At 36.7% G+C, this 23,206-nt stretch overlaps 1 protein-coding gene across 7 annotated transcripts in view; it reads right to left on the reverse strand.

Moving 5' to 3' along the window:
• GFM2 (GTP dependent ribosome recycling factor mitochondrial 2) overlaps nucleotides 1-23,206 on the reverse strand; it is a 61,664-nt gene that overhangs the window by 34,784 nt on the left and 3,674 nt on the right. For 4 of the 7 annotated variants that reach the window (XR_012031377.1, XM_072826821.1, XM_072826819.1 and 1 more), the window contains 6 exons: nucleotides 21,194-21,280; nucleotides 19,113-19,197; nucleotides 17,439-17,496; nucleotides 16,897-16,994; nucleotides 5,929-6,054; nucleotides 4,988-5,076 (listed from right to left, as the gene is read on the reverse strand). Coding sequence is in view for 6 of the 7 variants with exons in the window: in XM_072826821.1 (XP_072682922.1) it covers nucleotides 4,988-5,076; nucleotides 5,929-6,054; nucleotides 16,897-16,994; nucleotides 17,439-17,496; nucleotides 19,113-19,197; nucleotides 21,194-21,256 (519 nt within the window). In the remaining variant the exon portion in view is untranslated. Of the gene's footprint in view, nucleotides 1-4,987; nucleotides 5,077-5,928; nucleotides 6,055-7,417; nucleotides 7,600-16,810; nucleotides 16,995-17,438; nucleotides 17,497-19,112; nucleotides 19,198-21,193; nucleotides 21,281-21,939; nucleotides 22,090-23,206 lie in introns of those variants that run through there. The other 3 variants (XM_072826822.1, XM_072826823.1, XM_072826824.1) reach the window with 3 other exon arrangements.

The following is a 23,206-nucleotide window of genomic DNA, read 5'->3' on the forward strand; positions in this document are numbered from 1 at the left end:
GCAGTCACTCTGCTGCTAGTAGGCTAACAAAGCTAAGAATGTAATGAAGTCTGATGAAGAGCAAACTTCAAACTAAGAATACTAATTTGGGTGATTTAGGTTGCTACACAAAGAGAACAATACATCTGGAAGGTACGGAGAGTCATGGAAAGATGCCTTAAAATTTAAAAATGTAATTTTTGTCTGGTTTCACCTTACTTAGTACAGATCAAATAATACTGAACTCCTAAGCTTGCTGACCTGTGAAATATGGACTTTTGTCTTAATTCATATAGTTGTTGTGTCATTAAAAGAATAGGAGCGTACTACAAAAATGCTATTGTAATAAAAACATGTATTTGTGAATGTGTGAATGTTGTTGTAAACTAAAGAGGATTTAAAGAAGAAAAAAAAGCCAGTAACTGTATTTTTTTTTAAGATTTTATTTATTCATGAAAGACAGAGAGGCAGAGACACAGGCAGAAGATCAACCACTGAGCCACCCAAGTGTCCCCAGTAACTGTACTTCTAAGTAGCAATTTTCATATACTTTTCTATTTCACTCCTTTTGATTCTACTTTTTAAAAATATATTTCAATAGTTCCAGTCTATTACAGTATCTGTGCCTAGTGGATCCCAAAGCCCTGAAACAGCATAAAAAGACTAATGTAATGACATTAGCTAAAATAGAAGCCACTTTATAATTTATTAACTAAAATTTATATAGAATAAAAACACTCATCTTAAGTGTACAGTGAGTTCTGATAAGTATAGTATAGCTATCCCAATCAAAATATGGAACATAAGTTTTCTTAAGCTCTATCCCCCAATAACAATCTGTTCTTATATTTGTCACCACAGATTCATTCTCCCTTGTTTTGAATCTCATAAATAACGGCTTTTTTTTGCTCAACATAAAGTTTCTGATACTCATTTATATTGTTGGGTATACCGGTTCATTTTTTCTTTCTCTCTTCTTTATTTTTTTTGGCTAAATTCCTTTGTATAAATGTGCCAGCTGGTTTTCCTATCTGCTTGTGGATGAGCACTTAGATTATTTCTAGTTTAGGGCTATTACGAATTTAGCTACTATAAACATTTTGAACAAGTCTTTAGAGGACAAATGTTCTCATTCTATTGGATAAAGATGTAGGAGTTTCAAGTGCGGAGTCGAAGGACATGTGCAAATTTCACTTTATAAGAAACTACCAAGGTGCCTCAGTAGCTCAGTCAGTTAAGCATCTGCCTTTGGCTTAGGTCATGATCCCATGAGCCCTGTGTCTGGCTCCCTGCTCAGTGAGGAGCCTGCTTCTCCCTCTCCCTCTGCCCTTCCCCACTACTCATGCTTGTTCTCCCTTGTGGTATCTCTGTCAAATAAATAAATAAAATCTTTAAAAAAAAAAAAAACAATCTGCTAATCTTCTAAGGTATAATTAATATTTTATAGTCCCACCAACACTGTATAGGAGTTGTTCCACCTACAGTGGAACAGTGAGTTGTTCCACCTCAACCAATATTTGCCATCATTATTCTTCTTAATTTTAGCCATTCCTGTGGGTATGAATTGTCTCTTTGTAATTTTAATTTGCATTTCCCTGACAACCAGTGAGACTGACCATCTTTTCATGTGCTCATTGGACCATTCATATATCTTCCTTGGTGAACTATCCACTGAAGTCCTTTGTCCATTTTTTTTTCTTGGGTTGTTAGTTTTTATCACTCATTTGTAGTTCTTCAGATATCCTGGATACAAGTCCTTTATTATACCCATGTACTGTGAAAATTTCAGCACATACTTCCTAAAACAATGATATTTTCCTACATACTCAGTAGTGTTAAAGCACTCTGGAAATTTAACATTCATACAATACTTATATAACATGACAAATTTTCTCATAGCCTATAACCTGTCTTTTAATTTTTTAATTTTTTTCATTTTAATAAGATGTAATTTTGGTAAGTTCCAATGAATCAACTTTTCTTCTGTGTTTTTTATGCTTTGTGTCATTAAAAACTGTTAACCTATCCCTAAGCTTGTAAACAAATGTTACTTTTCTTCTAGAAGTTATACAGATGTAGCTTAACACTAGATGCACTCCAAGTTAATAGTTGTGTATGGTGAGGTGGGGAAAGGTACACTATACATTTTCTAAGAAAAGATACTAAAAAATAAACAAAAACTCCCATCAACACCTGCTAGCTAAAAGTCCACCTACCGTTGTAGCAAATAAGTGGTTTCTGTGTCACAAATTCAGAAACTTTCTATTCCAACATTTTCAATCTTGTAAATGCCATCTGTCAATGACTATGAAATTTACAAGAGTCATAATGACAGAAGGAACACAACCATTAGGAAATGAAGTGATTCAGAAAGAAATGGAAATAACAATGCATAATCAACCTCAGACCTCAGGGTCAGGCTTTCAATAACTGTATTATTTCCCCCAATAATTTTACATTAAGAAAAATGTCAAGCCTATAAAAAATGGTGAAAGAATAATACAATAAACATCTTTGTACCCTTCATCTAGATTCACCACATATGAACACTTTGCCACACTTGCCTTTTTTTAAAATATGTACATATACACACATTACATGAGTGACTATGGGAGTGTGCCATTTCGATCTACAACAAAGAGCATAATTAACTGACAGCATGGTCTCCCAAAGCCCAGCTAATGGCTGAGTACAGCAGAAACGCTAATGTAAGCTATTCCTTTAAGACATGTGGAACTTAAAAAAAAAAAAAAAAAAAAGACACGTGGGACTTCTCCAACAGGTGATTTTGGCTTGAGGATTCCCCATCAATTTCACCAAACCCTTTTGGGAACTGCACTGTAATCTGAGCCTCTTCCTACCCAAACCTTCTTTTATGGTCTCCTAATGGACAGATGTCAGATCTGCCCTGTGGTGTGACTCTTCTCTCCCATTGCTCTTTTCTCTTCTTTATTCTACACAAGCATTTCCCCCAGTAAATCTTCTATATATCTAACCCTATCTTGGCATCTACCGCACAAAGTACCCAAACTAACAATATACGTGTATGTGTGGGTGGAAGGTGAACCACTAGATTAAGATGCACGTATCATGACATTTTGATCCTAAATACTCCAGCCTGTATTTTCTAAAAATAGGGATATTCCCCTACATAATAATTTTCAATCATCACATTCAGAAAAATTTAAGCTGACACAATACTTTTTTCTAATAACATATAGGCCAAATTAAAATTTTTCTGGTTTTCCTAATGATGTCCTTTTTAACTTTCTGGTTTTGGATCCAGGATCCAAAAGATCATATTACATTTAGTTTTCTTGTATCTCTATTTTTTTTTTGGTTTTTTTGTTTGTTTTTGCTTTTTTTTTTTTAAAGCAAATTCTTTTTTCTTTTAAGGTTTATTTATTTATGATAAACAGAGAGACAGGCCAGGAGGAGAGAGAAGCAGGCTCCATGCAGGGAGCCCGACGTGGGACTTGATACCGAGTCTCCAGGATCGTGCCCTGGGCTAAAGGCAGGCGCTAAACCGCTGAGCCACCCAGGGATCCCCGGTATCTCTATTTTTAAAAAAGATTTTATTTACTCATTTTAGAGAAAACACAAGTGTGGGGGTGGGGTGGGGGTAGAGAAGGGCAGAGGAAAAGGGAGAAGCAGACTCCCCAAGGAGTAGGGAGCCCAATGCAGGACTCAATCCCAGGACCCTGAGATCATGACCTGAGCCAAAGGCAGATGCTTAACCAACTGAGGTACCCAAGCACCCCTTCTTTTATCTTTAGAATCATTTAAAACAAAACAGTACCTCAACTTTTTACTCCCAATCATTCACCTTCCTTGCACTTACTTTTTTTTTTTTTCAATTTCTGAAAAGCCCCATCCAGTTGTTTTACAGAATGTCTTTCAATTTAAATTCATCTGTCTTCTCATGATCAGATTGGGGCCAAGCAGTGTGTCAGGAATATAACATTGGTAAAGTTGTGTCCTTCTTAGTGCATCCTATCAGGAAGCCCATGGTGTCAGTTTGTATCATTTGGAGTTATGTTAATTGTGATCACTTAATTAAGGTATCATTTTTAGTAAAACTTTAAAATTAGAAGAGCTGAAGATGATTCTATATTCAACTAGAAGAGCTGAAGATGATTCTATATTCAACATGGAGCCAATCTTGAGATTATAAGAAAAATGGAGATAGGTATCAGCTAAAAAGTGTGTAAATAACCCCAGTATAATTTATTATAAATCCATTTTTAAGATTCATTCAAGAATTTAATACGTATTAACTGTTGGGAGATAATTCTTCATTGGTTTTTAACCTTTCTACATATTTTGTTAAGAGAGGCAGTGAATGCCTTTGTTCTGGACTATGTTTTTAAAAGATGTTGATATAATCAACAGCTTAGCAATACAGAGACAGTGTCTCCCTCTGGATTGAAAGGTCGATTTTGCTTGTAACCCTGGAAGATAATATCTGTCTCCAGAGCAAACAGCAAGTAGGTTTACTGCCCATTATAAAATATATGTGTTTTCCAACCACAGGGTTCCCCTGTATGTGCAGCTATCACTTGGCTCCCTTTGGGTCATCCTGTGGAACTGGGGCTTAGGGAACTAATGCAAGATAATATTGATACTCTGGCTATTGCTATTTCATTGCTATTTCTGTGACTAATAAAGTTCTTTGTCTCTGACTCAAGAGTCTTTTGTCTTCTGCCACCATGTCATAAAACTGTGGCAGATTAACTAGTTAGCTCGAAAGTAAGGTAGAAGAACCTCAAGCCCGTCATAGTTCTCACCACAACTTTCCTATTTCCTACAGAAAAGAAACTTTCCTCTTACTATGAAACATCTGAGATCACATATAGATCATACTACAATATTAAATTCCAATTCTTTCACCATAATTTGATTTATATAAACTTCTATCAGGTTATAGTTAATTAAATCTGATACATTCTACTTTAAAAAAAGATAATCACGTTATTGTAGCTTCATTTTACTTTGGCAGTATTTTTACCTCTACACCAGCAGAAGCATCAAACACAGCTACTGCACCATCCAACACTCTAAGGCAGCGCTCAACTTCCAAGGTAAAGTCCACATGACCTAAGAAAAAGATGAGAAACATACACTTAATCTTTAAAAAAGCATGATCCAGCAATCCTACTTTTGGGTATATATTCAAAAGAACTGAAAAAGGAGTCAAAGAAATATTTGCAAACTATGTTCATAGCAACACTTTTCACAATAGCCAAAAGGTGGAAACAACCCAAATGTCCATCAATGGATGAATGGTATAAAGTTTTGTATATATACAAATATGTTACATAGGTAAAATGGAATGTTATGCAGCCTTAAAAAATGAAGGAAATCTTCATATATTACAACACAGATGGATTCTGAAGGACTTCATGCTAAACAAAAAAAGCCAATCACAAAAGGACAAATACTGCATGATTCTACTTATATGAAGTATTAATCTCCTAGATAAAAAAAGGTAGACAGGTAGTTAGTTACAAGGGACAGGAGGTGGGGACAAACAAGAGTAGTTGTATAGTAGATACATAGTTTCAGACCTGAAAGATGAAGTACTTCTGGAGATCAGTTTTACAACAATGTAAATATACTTAACTACTGAACTGTACACTTAAAAATGGTTAGGATGGTAAGTTTTACCTTACATATATATTTTAAAGATTTATTTATTTGAGAGAGAGAGGGAACGAGTAGGGGGAATGGGTTGGCGGGGGGGAGGAACATCCTGCTGAGCAGGAAGCCTGACTTGGGGTTCGATCCCAGGACCCAGAGATTATGACATAAGCCAAAGGCAGACACTTAACTGTCTGAACCACCCAGGTACCCCAATATATATGTTTTGTCACAATTTAAAAGAAAACACATCCACAACAAAAACCTCCAATAATGTAGCATCTCTGCATTGCTAGAACAGTACCATACCTGGAGTATCAATTAGATTGACTCTATACCCCTTCCAATCAAATGTAACAGCAGCAGATTGAATGGTAATGCCTCTTTCTCGCTCTTGAGCCATAAAATCTGTCACCGTGTCTCCATCATCAACATCTAACAAAGAAAAAGACAACACAGTTAAGCTTGATACCAAATATATTTCACTGTGGTATGATATCTACTAGACAGTTTATTTATTTTTTTGCAGAGAGAGAAAGAGAGATACTCTGAAACAGTGTGGAGTGTGAGCAGGGGTGGAGGGACAGGCAGAGGGAAAGAGAGAATCCCAGGCAGTCACCACCTGAGCAGAGCTTGATCCCAGGATCCTATGATCATGACCCTGGGCTGAAATCAAGAGTAGGATTTTTAATCAGTGAGCCATCCAGGTGCCCTTCTACCTGACATTTTAATTTGCTTTAAGACTGTTTATAAAATATTTGGTTTAAAAAAAAAATTTGGTTTAATATTTATGGCCCTTAGATTAAATAAGTCCTTATTCCAGAAAAAGCTTTTCCAGCAAAATTAGTAATTTTTCCATAAAAAATAATTTTTCTGTAATAATTAAGATAAAATTTGTTTAAATACTTTAATTTTACTGAACTTGATATTCCTTTCATTTTTTTCCCCCTAGTTTACCTTTCATTATCCTTTATGTTCCTCATGGCTGATTCCTTGACAGGGCAATGAAAGGGCCCAGACAGACCTAGATTTAAGTCCCAACTTTACCATTACTACTCTATTATCTTAAACAAGTTACTTAACCTAGTTTGTAAAATATGAATAAAGGCAACCTTGCAGGGTTGCTCTAAGAATGAAATGAGTAAGTAAATGGCAGGTACATGGAACAAGGTAGAGAAAAAATTCCTCCAAAGTTAAATTCTCCTTTTCAAACCCTTTTCATTAAATGTTCCCCCCAAAGGCATTTATTTGTACAAATGAAAATAAAATCTTGGTAGAATTTCTACAGTACAAAGCCATGGATAAAGTTCATTTTGACTACACAAAAGGTCAAATTATTCTGCATTAAAATTCTTGAATTATAAACATTGTATTCTGATTAAACTTATATAGAAGTAATGAAAATGAGCTCATCTTTATCATTCAAAATTCAAAACCCAAATTATCATGGCCTTATACTACCACTACTTATGTCAGCATTAAACCTCTGAAATCCTAGCCAGGTTCACCACTGTTTATGTATGTAAACGTGCATATAAATGTATAATGTACCAAAAAAGGGAGAAACAGCAAGAAATATGGATTTGTCAGGACCTCCAAATATCTATGTTAAAGAATTACATCGTTATTCACAACATAACCAAGCAAACAAGCACCATTAATGAAACAATAACCAAGTAGCTAACCAAAAGTTCTAAACAGTTTTTTAAACATCTGTAGGAGGAGGGAGTACAAGATGACAGAGTAGGAGGACCCTACACCCACCCCAGTCCACGTTTACCACTAGGTTATCACTCACATACACGTCCATTAACTGGAGAGCAATCTGAAGACTAGCAGAACAAACTCCACAGCCCGATGCAGAGAAGTAGCCAGCATGGGAGAGGTTAGGGAAAGCAGAAAGGTGGTGGAGAGGTGCCCGCAGGAGGGAGAGAAGAAGAGAAAGCACCAGGGAAAATAAATCCCTGTACAATCTGGCCTAGAAACCAGAAGGGCTGAATTCCATGAGTTAGTATAACCAGCAGACTTGGAGTCTGGAGCTCTGAAGGTCAGCTGACTCAGCACTAGATGAGCAAGGAGGATGGGCGATAGCCAGGTCCCTGCCCTTTAAGAGGTAAGAGTCTGCACAAAAGGCAACATAGAAGCAACAGATGGCACAAGGGGAAGGAGATCCATTTATTTGGATTTCAGGGCAGATTGGGGAACTTCCCTGGGAACAAAGGAGCTGGCAGGTGGCATTTTCCTCCCCTATTCCTCGGCATTAACACAGAGCCACCTGCCAGGAGAGTGCTGCACAGACACTTCCTACTAACTTGTGAGCAATGCACCATGACCATGAGTTCTCCCCAGGACTCGCCCACTCTAAGTCTGTCATCCCTGGACTCAAGGCAAATTTTTTCAGCATTCTGCGTGCCCCACCTAGTCGATGCCTCTGCCTACTGTGCCACCACTGCACTCTGGGGGGATGTGGCCAGGCCTAGCAGCTTGGTGCAGACTTTGTGAAGACACGTGTGCCCTGCCCAACTGCCACAGGCCCCCAGCCACCATGCACACAGACCCACGTGCCCCTTGCTGTGACCTCAGACATGTGCCTTGTGCCAGGCTGCTAACATGTGCTGCACAAATGGCTACCACCACAATGTAGGGGATCTGGACCTAGGACTAGTGACTCCACAAATTTTGAAAGCAATGCTGTACCCGCCCCCTAGCCTTTCTATGGTCATGCCTCCTCATAGCCAGTCTGCCTGGGTCTCACTAACACCCAGAGAAAGCAAGTACAGCTCCCAACAGGGAGAGTCTGTGCAGAAGTCTAAAATGAAAAGGAAAGCAAAATAGTAGGATGCAAGAAACACACAGAGGGGACTCCATTGAAGTGTCACATTCTGCTGAACAGGAAACACTGTGCTGCAGGGAGATACAGAACCTCTCCTTCATGAAGCCACTACTTTAAAGAGCATGAGATTTTAACTGACTTTCCTACCACACAGAAAAAGAACACAGAGATAGACAAAATGAGGAGACAGAGGAATGTGACCCAAAGGAAAGAACTTGACAAAATCACAACTGGAGATACAAGTGAAAAAGAAGTTAGTATACCTGACAGAGAATTTAAAGTAATGATCATTTAAAAAATAAGTAAAAAGTAATGATCATAAAGATATTCACTGAACTTGAGAAGAGTGGACATTATCGGTGTGATCCTTAGCAAAGAAATAAAATAATATTATCAGACATAAAGAACTCAATAAATGAAGTTAAAAATATGATAGATGGAATAAACAGTAGGCTATAAAAAACAGGAACTTACTAGTGACCTGGAGGACAGAGTAATGGAAAGCAAATAAGCTGAACAGATGAGAGAGGAACAATGCATAACAGAAATAGACTTAGAGAACTCAGTGACTCAATCAAGTATAACAACATTCGCATTATAGTGATCCCAGAAGTAGAGAAAGGGGGGCAGAAAATGTATCTGAAGAAAAAATAGCTGAAAACATCCCAAATGTGGGGCAGGAAACAGAGATCCAGATTCAAGAGGCACAGAGACTCCCAACAAATTCAATGCAAGGAGGTTCACGCCAAGACACATTAAGAATTAGAACAGAAAAAATAGTGATAAAAAAAGCACTTTAAAGAGAAAAGACAGTTACATACAAAGAAAACCTTATGAGGCTATCAGCAGCCTTTGAGTGGAAACTTTGCAGGCCATAAAGAAGTGGCATGATATATTCAAAGTGCTGAAAGGAGAAATATTTGCAGCCAAGAATACTCTATCCAGCAAGGCTATCATTTGGAACAGAAGGAGAGAGAGTTTCTCAGCCTAACAAAATCTAAGGGAGTTCAAGACCACTAAATTAGCCCTATTAGAAATATAACAGGGGACTCGCAAAGACCACAGTGAAAGTATAAAAGGTAAAAAACACAAAAGTATTAAAAATAATTATTTCTGTAAAATTCAGTCCATATACCTAAGATGTTGCGGGGAGAGGAGTAAAGAATGGGTTTAAATTTTAAAAGAAAGTGAAGGGACGGAGAAACATTTATCATGCAAATGGATGTCAAAAGAAAACTGGAGCAGCAATATTTGTATAAGACAAAACAGACTTTAAAACAAAGTCTATAACAAGAAACAAAAAAGAACACTATATAATAATAAAGGATACATTCCATAGCAAGAGAATATAATAATCACAAAATATTTATGCACTCAACATGGGAGCATCCAAATACATTAAACACTTAATAACAAACTTAAAGGAACTAATTGATAATAATATAGTAATAGGAGCAGATTGTAACGCACCACTTGCATCAAGAGACAGATCATTCAAAGAGAAAATACACAAGGAAACAAGGACTTTGAATGCCAAACTGGACCAGATGTATTTAACAGACACATTCAGAAATTTCATCCTAAAATAACAGAATATACATTCTTTTGAAGTGCACAAAGAATACTGTCCTACTGAGAAGATCACATATTAGGCCAAAACAAGTCTCAACAAATTATAAAATTATAAAAATCAAAGGTATATCACTAATCTTCCCTGATCACAACACCATGAACTAGAAATCAACTACAAGAAAAAAATCTGGAAAGAGCAGATATATGAAGGTTAAATAACACACTTCTAAACAATGAATGGGTCAACTGAGAAATTAAAAATTACATGGAAACAAATGAAAATGAAAACACAACAATCCAAAACTCTGGGATGCATCAAAAGTGGTTTTAAGAGGAAAGTTTATAGCAATATAGGCCTACCTCAAGAAAAAAAAAAATCTCAAAACAACTTAAACTTACATTTAAAGGAGCAAGAAAAAGAACACATGAAGCCCAAACCCAGCAAAAGGAAGGAAATAATACAGATTAGACCAAATATGATACGTAAACTAAAAAAAAAAAAAAAATAGAACAGACCAACGAAACCAGGAACTGGTTCTCTGAAAAGTTCAAAATTGATAAACCTCTTGCAAGACTCATTAAAAAAAAGAGGACCCAAATAAAATCATTAATCAAAGAAGAGAAATACCAATACCATAAAAATACAAACTTTACAGAATATTATGAAAACCTATATGCCAACAAATTGGACAATTCATAAGAAATGGATGGATTCATAGAAACATATTATCTCCCAAAACTAAAGCAGGAAGAAATAGAAAATTTGAACAGACCAGTTACTGGCAATAAAATTGAATCAGTAATTAAAAAACTCAAAAAACAGACGTCCAGGACCAGACCGCTTCACAGGCAAATTCTACCAAACATTTATAAAGGTAATACTTATTCTTCTCAAACTGTTCCAAAAAATATAAGAGTAAGGAAAACTTTCAATTTTATTCTATGAAGCCAGTATCATCCTGATACCAAAACCAGTAAAGACACTGCCAAAAAAGAGAACTACAGGCCAATCTCTCTCATGAATATATATGTAAAACCCTCAACAAGATACTAGCAAACTGAATCCAATGTATTTTTTTTTTAATTTTTATTTATTTATGATAGTCACAGGGGGAGAGAGAGAGAGAGAGAGAGAGGCAGAGACATAGGCAGAGGGAAAAGCAGGCTCCATGCACCGGGAGCCCGATGTGGGATTCGATCCCGGGTCTCCAGGATCGCGCCCTGGGCCAAAGACAGGCGCCAAACCGCTGCGCCACCCAGGGATCCCTGAATCCAATGTCTTAAAAAAATCCAATTGGGGCAGCCCCAGTGGCGCAGCGGTTTAGTGCCACCTGCAGCCCGGGGTGTGATCCTGGAGACCCAGGATCGAGTCCCACATCGGGCTTCCTGCATGGAACCTGCTTCTCCCTCTGCCTATGTCTCTGCCTCTCTCTTCGCTCTCTCTGAATGAATAAATAAATAAATCTTTAAATAAAAATCCAATTGTATTAATCCAATGTATTAAAAAAATCATACATTCCTAGGCTACAACAGTGATTGAATATCTGTAAAACAATTAACATGATATCTCACATCAATAAAAGATAAAAACTATATAATCATTTCTTTTTTTTTTTTTTTAATTTTATTTATTTATGATAGTCACACAGAGAGAGAGAGAGAGAGGCAGAGACATAGAGGGAGAAGCAGGCTCCATGCACCGGGAGCCCGACGTGGGACTCGATCCCGGGTCTCCAGGATCGCGCCCTGGGCCAAAGGCAGGCGCCAAACCGCTGCGCCACCCAGGGATCCCTATATAATCATTTCAACAGATGCAAAATAAGCATTTGACAAAGTACAACATCCATTCATGATAAAAATGTTCAACAAGGGATCCCTGGGTGGCTCAGCGGTTTGGCGCCTGCCTTTGGCCCAGGGCGCGATCCTGGAGTCTCGGGATCGAGTCCCACGTCGGGCTCCCGGCATGGAGCCTGCTTATCCCTCTGCCTGTGTCTCTGCCTCTCTCTCTCTATGTCTATCATGAATAAAAAAAAAAAAAAAAAAAAATGTTCAACAAGGTAGGTCTAGAGGAAATATACCTCACATAATAAAAGGCCTTATATGAAAAATCCACAGCCAACATTTTACATAATAGATAAAAACTGAGAGTTTCCCCACTAAGGACAGGAACACGACAGATGTATCTACTATCACCCCTTTTATTCAACATAGTACTAGAAGTCCTAGCCGCAGCAATCAGACAACATAAAGAAACAAAAGGCAACTAAATTGGTAAGGAATAAGTCAAACTGTCATTACTTGCATTTGACATGACACTATACATAAAAAAACCCTAAGCACAGAGTTGGGCACCTGATGGGATGAGCACTAGGTATTACACTGTATGTTGGCAAATTAAATTTAAATTTAAAAAAATCAAACAGGATCCCTGGGTGGCTCAGTGGTTTAGCACCTGCCTTTGGTCCAGGGTGTGATCCTGGAGTCCTGGGATCAAGTCCCACATCCGGCTCCCTGCATGAAGCCTGCTTCTCCCTCTGCCTGTGTCTCTACCTCTCTCTCTCTCTCTCTCTCTGTGTGTGTGTGTGTCTCTCTCATGAATAGAAATAAAATCTTTAAAAATAAATAAATAAAATTTAAAAATGAAACAAAACAAAACCCTAAAGACTCCACCACAAAGTCAGGTCATAGGATACAAAATCAATGTTCAAAAATCTATTGCATTCTTACAAACTAATAGTAGAGCAGCAGCAAAAATTAAGAAAACAATCCCATTTACAACTTATAATTGCACCAAAAATAAAATACCATCAAATAAACTTAACCAAAGACATGAAAGACTTGTACTCTAAAAACTATAAAACGGGGCAGCCCGGGTGGCTCAGCGGTTTGGGGCCATCTTCAGCCCAGGGCGTGATCCTGGAGACCCTGGATCGAGTCCCATGTCGGGCTCCCTGCACGGAGCCTGCTTCTCCCTCTGTCTGTGTCTCTGCCTCTCTCTGTCTCTCATGAATAAATAAAATCTTTAAAAAAAAATAAAAATAAAAACTAAAAAAAATAAAAACTATAAAACGCTGATGAAAGAAATTCAAAATGACACAAAGAAATGGAAAGATACTCCATGCTCAAGAATACTGTTAAAATGTCCAAAATGCCTAAAGTGATCTACATATTTAATGCAATTCCTATCAAAATATCAACATTTTTCACAGAACTAGAACAAATAATCCTAAAATTTTTATGGAACTCAAAAAACCCTAAATAGCCAAAGCAATCTTGAAAAAGAAAAGTAAAACTGGAGGTATCACAATTCCAGATTTCAAGTTATATTACAAAGCTGTAGTAATAAAAAGTATGGTACTTGGCGTAAAAATAGACACATAGATCAATGGAATAAAACAAAACCAAATATATAAATATTATATAAATATAATATAAAACTTAGCATTTGACAAAGGAGGAATGATTATCCAATGAGGAAAAGTCTCTTCAATATATCATGTTGGGAAAACTGGACAACCACATACAAAGAACGAAACCAGACCAGTTTCTATCACCATACACAAAAATAATCTCAAACAGAATAAAGACCTAAATGTGAGACCTGAAACCATACAAATCCTGAAAGAGAACACAGGAGGTAATTTCTTTAACCTAAGTTTTAGCAACATCCTTCTAAATATATCTCCTGAGGAAAGGGAAATAAAAGCAATAATAAACTATTGGGACTACATTGAAATAAAATGTTCTGTGTAGCAAAGGAAACAACAAAACTAAAACACAACGTATTGAATAGGAGAAGATATTTGCAAATGACATATTCAATGCTGGATTAGTATCCAAAAATATATCTAAGAATTGATACAACACCCAAAAACAATCCAATTAAAAGATGGGTAGAAGATGTGAACAGATGTTTCTCCAAAGAGGACATACAGATGACCAACAGATGCATAAAAAGATGCTCAAAATCACTCTTCATCAGGGAAATACAAATCACAACCACAATGAGCTACTGCCTCACATCTGTCAGAATGGCTGGGCTCAAAAACACATGAAAACAAGTGTTGGCAAAGATGTGGAAAAAAAGGAATCCTCTTACACTATTGGTGGCAGTACAAACTGGTGGAGCTACTGTGGAAAACAGTTGGGAGGTTCCTCAAAAAGCTAAAAATAGAACTACCCTAACAACCCAGTAATCACACTACTGGGTATTTACCCTCAAAATACAAAAACACTAACTGAAAGGGAAACATGCACCCCTACGTTTATTGCAGCATTATTTACAACAGCCAAGATATGGAAGCAATCTAAGAGTCCAACAATAGATAAATGAATAAAGATGTGGTGTGTACACACACACACACACACACACACACACACACACAGGAATAGTATGGCTATTTGTGGCTTTCAGCCACAAAGAATAATGAGATCTTTCCATCTAAACACAGATGGAACTAGAGGGTATCAGGCTAAGTAAAATAAATCATACCAAGACAGACAAATACCATATGATTTCACTTATATGTGGAATCTAAAACAAACAAAAAGCAGAAGCAGACCCATAAATACCATGAGAACTGACAGCTGCCAGAGGCAAGGAAGATAGGAGGATGGCAAATGAGTTAAGGGGACTGGAAGACTTCTGGTTACGGAATAAATAAGTGCTGGTGATGAAAGGTACAGCATATAGACTATAGTTGATGGCGTTGTAATAGTGTTGTGTGGTGTCAGATGGTAGCTACACTCATGGTGAGCACAGCATAACATACAGAGCTGTTGTAGAAGCAGAGCTGTAAAAACAAACCCTAAGGACATGGGGCTACATATTAAATAAGCCAGTCACAAAAAGACACTCTACGATCCCACTTACATGAGGTATCAAATTAACAGAAAGAGTGGAATGGTAGTTTCCAGGAGCTGGGCAGAGGAAAATATGTGGAGTTATTATTTAATGGGTTTAGGATGGGTTACACAAGATTAAAAAGTTCTGAAGACTGGTTGCCAACAGTATAAATATATATAACACTACTTAAACGTGCACTTACAAATGGTTAATATGGTAAATGTTACATGTTTTTTTAACACAGTTAAAAAAAAGGTAACTTGAACATTACTTGTGCCACCTCATCTGGACCCTTGCTTCAGGGATATCAGCTGGGATGTGAGGGAAGAATTAAGATCATATTTGTGTCACGACAAAGGAAGCCTGATAATGTTCCATGTTTTGCTGTTAGAGCCCCATTAACATAGCAGTAATTTTATGAAAAAAGCATGTGTTCATGTTTTGGAAACTATCACCATGAATGTTCTTATGAACATTCTATGTGAAGTTTCAACCAATTTCAAGGGTCTAGAGAAATGGTTCCCAATAGAATGCATTTCAAAATTTCTGTGGAGCTTTTGAAAAAGATATTTATTTCCACTTCTGGTAATAAAGACATCATGACCTTGACATTTCAAATTTCAAAACAAAGTATTTTACCAGAGATAAAGAGAGGCATTTCATAATGATAAAAAAAAGTGGGTTTATCAGAGACAACAATCATAAATGTGTAGGAGATAAACAGTTTCAAAATATAGGACACAAAAATACACCAGGGGCAGCCCCCGTGGCCCAGCAGTTTAGTGCCGTCTTCAGCCCAGGATGTGATCCTGGAGACCTGGGATCGAGTCCCACGTCAGGCTCCCTGCGTGGTGCCTGCTTCTCCCTCTGCCTGTGTCTCTGCCTCTCTCTCTCTCTCTCCCTGTGTCCCTCATGAATAAATAAAATGTTTAAAAAAAAAAAAAAATACAGACACTAGGCCACACTACATACTTGCTGAATCTTAATCTCCAGAATAGAGCTAGGGCACTGTCATTTAAAAACAAAATAAACAGGGCAGCCCGGTGCCTCAGTAGTTTAGTGCCACTTTCAGCCCAGGGCCTGATCCTGGAGACCCGGGATAGAGTCCCAAGTCGGGCTCCCTGTATGGAGCCTGCTTCTCCCTCTGCCTGTATCTCTGCCTCTCTCTCTCTCAATCTCTCTCTCATGAATAAATAAAATCTTAAAAAAAAAAAAAAAAAACACAACTACACGGGAATTCAAATGTGCACAACTGGTCAAGAACCACAGTTTTTGACACAATTAAAAAATAAAAACAGGTAAATACTACTACTACTGCAGGTTGGATTAACAAGACTTTCTTCTACAGGAGAATTTGACCTTTGGTTAACTTTCTGGTTCTTTTCTTCTAGAAGCCAGAAAACACAAGTATGTCAACTATATTGCAAGGCAACATATCACATAGAAAAAATAATTTGTGATTGGTAAGCTACATCTGAACTGGGAAGAGCTTTATGTGAACTGTAAATAGCTGATGGAGATACATAGCTTTACGGTTCGGAGTGGGATAGGACATGTCCTTTGTAGTAAACCTCAAGATAGCCCACGGAGCTAGAACAAAAGGTATCTATTCCTAAGGGACATGAGGATGGTAAGCCACATTGTTTCCTGTGAATCTTATTACGTTTAAGTAAACTATCACTTTTAGGGAGCCAAAGATGGATAGCTCCCAGAAGCTATGTGGACTTGAAGTGCGGAAACAAACCTCTATCACCGGTGTACTGGGAAACTATGGTTCCTGTCCTAATAGCCTTCTGAGTAGACCAGGGTGAACTATGGCCCAAAATAATCCTGTGAATCTGAATGTTTAGTTGAACCTAAGAAGACTCTTTAGTGGATGTCACAACTACCTTATCTTTGTGTTGTGGTTTAGATCATCATTGCTTCCGTGCCATACTCACGATCTCTAGGTTGACTTCTTAATCAAAATATTTTCCAATGATGTGTTTGCTAATGGGGGTTGGGAAGAGGAGGAATCCATTCTAACCTCCCAGTGATCTTGTGTATCCAGAATAGTACAATATTCTTTCTGTCGTGGTCGTTTTGCCTGCATCAATATGAGCCATAATTCCAATATTACGGATTCTGTTAAAACAGTAGGAAAATGAAGCACATAGTACAAGATGGACGTTACTAAAAATGTAAAACCAAAATGTCTGTGCAATACAAATTTCAAAGCTGGTTAATATTTCAGGAATTTTTATAAGGCATAAAACCCAGATAAACAGAAAACATATCCCTACCAAATTATTCTGACAAAACAGCTAACAAAAGAGCGAACTATCTTACAAATCTTTTATTTCTATGCTGCTTTTATTTCTAATGCTGTTACTGCATTAAAAATACTTAGTATTGAATTGAGCAAAAAATAGCTTTTAAGATACATACCAACACTTATCTATAATTAACTATGATTTATAATTAGCTAGGGCAGAAAGCTGAATTAACAATGCTAAATTAAGCCTATGACAGAAACTCTTAACTTTTTAAGCAGTATACAGAAAAGAGTATATCAATAATAGTACTTACTTAGCTATGGGAGGACTGATGATAGAATGAAGAGATTTGATATCATTTCCAACTAAACCTAATGGAAAGACGGTTATATATATAAAAGTTTAAAATTTTTCCCTTTAATTTACACATCAAAGAAGTAATTTTACGCAAATACTATAACTCCAATTAAAGAAAATTCCAAGCTCAATAAAACACTCATTTACCTAAAAATTATTTCCCTGTACTTTGTAAAGAAAAGGCAATGGAAAAAAAGAAAGAAGAAAGAAGAAAGAAGAAAGGAAGGAAGGAAGGAAGGAAGGAAGGAAGGAAGGAAGGAAGGAAGGAAGAAAGAAAGAAAGAAAGAAAGAAAGAAAGAAAGAAAGAAAGAAAGAAAGAAAGAAAGAAAGAAAGAAAGAAAGAAAAGACAATGAACAAGATAAAGTTTTTAAAAGTCAATTTCTAGATCATATTTTTAGAAAAATATAAATTTACCCCAATATTTGCCACCCTCTATAATTCTGTAATAGACATAGTAACAGATGTAGAATTAGAATATTCATAGCAATAATCTTAAGGCCACAGCTAGTGAAACAAAGAAATATAAAATGCACAGTCCTATAAACCTACACTGTAAAGGCTTGAAGAGTTAAAGAGTGATCCCCATATCAGATAATAATGAATTTTTGTACAATTTGAATTCTATCTTCCCTCAGTAATTCCAAGCACACAGTACCTTTAAAGATGGCCTGAGAGAAATCACTGAACAGGAGCTATAACAATCTAATACTTTTAAAAGGTCAAGTAGTATTTCTGGAATACAAAAAGCCCTTAATAATCTACTCAGTGCTTATCATGTATTTTATTAATAATATTAAAGCAAAAATGCAGTTACACTTTTAATTTTAAGTATACCTTCCTACTATTTAAATCAGTTCTGCAAAATTTCTCTAATAAGAACAGTTCTACTGTATTTTGAAAACCTCATGGCAGTTTTAAGACTTACAGGTGATCTGCATGGCTATAGATAAATCTGCATGACAAAATATAGAAATGCAGATACAAACCAGTAATGCAGGCCATTCAATTCACATACTATTACAACTCACACAGCTAATCAGTATTTTTACTCTATGATTCTCACATGAAAAAGATGGTAATGAGAACAGCCACATAAGGAAACCAGTTTCAAGTCTCCCATGTGCTAGCTTACTTCAAACCCAGGAGGACCATTCAGAATTAGTTCTTCAAGCATCAAGCTTTTAATAACCATTTTACCTAATACAAACTGTCCCAGATAAATATTTAACCAACTACTCTTAAGAACTTTCAAAATAAATTATTTAGGCAAACCTCTATTGACAGAAAATACTTTTGTATAAAAACCGGAAACGAACTAGACAAACAGTATTTTGCAGCAAGAGCACTCTACAAGTAGACAGCCCTCTAAACTTCTGAGGCAGCTGCTAAAGCCAGCAACACTTCTCTTTGTTTAGCTCATTTGGACAGCCAGTAGGTGAGAAGTACACACCTACTGTTACTCCCTCCTGGCATCTATCAGAATACTTCCAACTCCTAATAATGTCAAGAAAAGAGCCAAGAAGTAAAAAGAACTATTTTCAAAATGGAGACCCTTAATAAAGGAATGTTTGCCAACAAGAGAAAGCAAAAAAGCAGCTTAAGTACAGTGAGAATAATCAAAATTTGTACCTGGTAAAGAACTGTAATTTCTTCCAGGAGGCACATACGGCTTTAATCTTTTCAAAATTGCTCTTATTTTAGAGCAAGGCATATTCTAGTGAGGAGAAAAAGAAACTTGACATTAATTTTATTTTAGCATGACTTCTTAGAGTACTTTTAACATCTAACTATGCTTTGTCAGAGAACAAAGTACTCTTGAATCTCCTCAAAGTAGTCCCAATTTAACTCCAGCTCCTTTAAAACGTGACAACCCAAAACTAAACTACAGGAAATAACAAAAATAAAACTAATGGGGATCCCTAGGTGGCTCAGTGGTTTGGTGCCTGCCTTTGGCCCAGGGAGTGATCCTGGAGTCCAGGGATCGAGTCCCACGAGTCCCACATTGGGCTCCCGGCATGGAGCCTGCTTCGCCCTCCTCCTGTGTCTCTATCTCTCTCTCTCTCCTTCTCACTGTGTCTATCATAAATAAATAAATAGGTCTAAAATAAATAAAATAAAATAAAATAAAATAAAATAAAATAAAATAAAATAAAATAAATAAAATAAAATAAAATAAAACTAATACTGACATGGTATTTTGACCTGAGTTTAGAAGGTGGTTCTCTGAGATATGCAGCATTATCAACACGGGGAACACAAATTCTCTGGACTTACTCCAGACAAGAGAATCAAGAACTCGAGGATAGAGGCAAACAGTCTGTGGAGTTCCTTTTATTTTTTTTTCAATTTTTATTTATTTATGATAGTCACAGAGAGAGAGAGAGAGAGAGGCAGAGACACAGGCCGAGGGAGAAGCAGGCTCCATGCACCGGGAGCCCGATGTGGGATTCGATCCCGGGTCTCCAGGATCGCGCCCTGGGCCAAAGGCATGCGCCAAACCGCTGCGCCACCCAGGGATCCCTGTGGAGTTCCTTTTAAAACTTGAAGTAAAATTAACATAATGCTATATTAGCTTCAAGTGTACTGAACAAGCTGTGGTTCAACAAGTCCTCCAGGTGATGTTTTTAAAGACTGATTTATTTAAGAGAGAGAGGCAGAGTCCCAAGCAGACTCTGCATGGAGTGCAGAGGCTGAGATAGGGCTCAAGCTCACGACCCAGAGATCAAGACCTGAGCAGAAACAAGAGTATGATGCTCAACCGACTATACCACGCAGGCACCCCAACCTCCAGGGGAGTCTGAGAGCTACGGTTTGAACACCAGAATCCTGAAATTTCCAGAGAACCAGAAAAGTTAAACGTAATCTCTCACACTGGCTACTCCTTGATTCTCCTCTATAAGTGCTAAGAGCTGGTGGGGGTCCCAGAACTCAGGATTTATTATAGTGGCTACACCTTAGAATCACCTGGGAAACTTTAAAAATATCTGAGGGGGAAGAAGTTGGAAGAACTAGGATCTGGCATTTCAAAAAAATTCCTGAGGTATCTTCTCCCAGTGTTTCCACACAGAGGTTGAATATTCTCCATCCCTATTTATCCCCAGACCATTAGATATACACATTATGACTGGAATACATTTATTTCCACCATCACCACCCCACCAATACATTTAGAATTGTTACACTTAGTATATATAATAATTCTGGGTTGTCACAACATGCCCTTTTTGATATCTTGGAATGCATTCCTGTGTTTTCTGTATTACTTGTACATTAGTTACCAGATTTTTAGAAATAAAACACTATTATCCTAAGGAAATATTTCAAGAGTAGAGACTCAAAGCTATTTCAATTTCCACTGCATAATAACCAGGCCAAGACCGTAGCTACCTGTCACAGATGTGCAGTCTAAAAGCATCAGCAATGAAAACACCAAAGAAAACTTGTGTTAACTCCTCCCTCGGGCCACACTAATGACCTCAAAATGGAATATACAAATGGATAATCTTTAAAATGCTACAGAGGGAATTTTAAAGTAACAAGATAAATTTACAGACTAGTAATAAGGTGTGCTGATTCTTGGTCACAGTTTCTCCCTGTTAAGAAAAACTGATGAAAATAAAGATATGCTAGTTTAAGAGTACATTAGGCATTTTGGGAAGTAAAGTAACTGAAGTTGCTGAAGTACATTTAATTTTATAAGAAACGCTTACATTAATGTTCAGGATGGGTATTTTCTTATTATTTACTCCAAACTTCCTCAAGTTGGACAACATGTTGACCCTCTAAACTGCTATTCTCTGAAAAAGAAATAAGATTTTAAAACTAAGTTTATGTATTATATGTAAGACATACACAAAGCAAGGCATATGTAATATATACGGTAAAATTCTATTTTATAAAGTAGGTACAATATTTTTAGCTATCAAAAACTCAGTGCATCATTCAGAAAACAAAAATTCTGAAAAATATGAGAAATGGTTCTCAAATTAAAATATTTTTTTCAACATGCTTTAATTCTTCAAGATATGAACATGTTAAAAAAAAAAGATATGAACATATTCTGGAAAAAGACAGAAATTAAAGAAACTTACCACAGCAATTACAATGGTTTTTTTGTTTTTGTTTTTGTTTTTAGATTTTATTTATCCAATGAGAAACACAGAGAGGCACATAGGCAGAGCTACCTAGGCGCCCCAATTACAATGTATTTATGTAATTATACAAAATTTAGTATAGGAAGGTAAGCATCTACATGTTAAGTCAGTAAATTCTCATTGGCAGTCTTACTGGTTTATCTGTATATTCTGATTTTTCTACCATAAATAAGTAAAAAATATAGAAAATGAAGTCCTCTTCAGGAATTATAAAACTAAGTATCTTTAGTTTAAAAACATTCCCTGAATATTAACTACGTTTCAAGTACATTATCAAAGCTATGAAAAGTTCATGGAAGCACCTGAGACTGGTTGGAAGCAGACAGCAGGGAGACCCTGTGTGCCATGTTACAATAGAAGCCATGTCCAAACTCTTTACTTTGGGGCACCTGGCTGGCTCAGTTGGTGGAGTGTGTAACTCTTTACCTTGGGGTTGGGACTTTGAGCTCCACGCTGGGAGTGGAGATTCCTTACCAAAAAAAAAAAAAAAAAGGTGAAATCTTTTAAAAAAATTCATTATTTTTACTCCTAAATCTCTTCCTTTTTGTCTCAAAACAGCCACACTAACTCTCATTTATTTTTTTAGCGAGAGCATAAAGAGTGAAGGGGGAGGGGAGGGAGAATCTTATGCAGGTTCCATGCTCAGCAAGGAGACCGATGTAGGCAGGGCTTAACGTCACCACTTTGAGATCATGACCTGAGCTAAAATCAAGAGCAGACTGATTAACCCACTGAGCCACCCAGGCACTCCTCACTAACCCTCATTTAAGAAGTCACCAAATCCTTTTGATTTTCTTAAATATATCTTGAACCCATTGACTTCCAGTGCCAAAGTTCAGGATACTTACAACACTCATGCATGTTCGATCCATTCAATGTAGAACCACAGGTTTTAACACTAGCAAATACAAATAAACTCCCTAATAAGGTTTGACTCCACATTGCAACTAAGCAACTACCACTTGTCAAAGGCTGGTAGAGCATCTAAGGTCATCTACAATTGTCTGAAAAGACTTAAAATACTCTTCCCTTCCCCAATCACCTATATGACCTATGTATAATGAGGCTGAATTTTCATCAGATAGTTCAACCAAAAATAAAAATCATACACACATAGTAACAAATACAGAAAGTGAGAGGAGATGCCAGCTATTTTCTATTATGCCCAACACTGAAGAAACTTGCAAAATTGTAAGGCAATGTAAAACTTTCCTCAAACTAAGTTATTTTTGCTTTGGAAATAATAGATATTTCTCATACATCTATATTACTTATATTAAGATTTAGTGGATTAAGTTTAAGTGAATTTCTAAAGTATTGTAAGGTTTTAATTCTTAACTAGTTGAATATAATAAACAATACTCTTTAGAGTTCTAAATCATTTTTAAGAGTGTGAAGGATTCCTACAGATTAAATTTTGAAAGCTTATTCCAACATCTTGTTTCCTCCAAGTGAATGCCCATGATTATTTTAGGTTATAGAAAAACAAAAACGGTTTACTAGATAAATATTAGAAAAACTAGCCAACAGGACCCATTTTGCAGATACTTATGCTTAAGAAGGTAATTT

The sequence above is a fragment of the Canis lupus genome, chromosome 5 (assembly GCF_048164855.1).
Source record: "Canis lupus baileyi chromosome 5, mCanLup2.hap1, whole genome shotgun sequence".
NCBI classification, from domain to species: domain Eukaryota; kingdom Metazoa; phylum Chordata; class Mammalia; order Carnivora; family Canidae; genus Canis; species Canis lupus.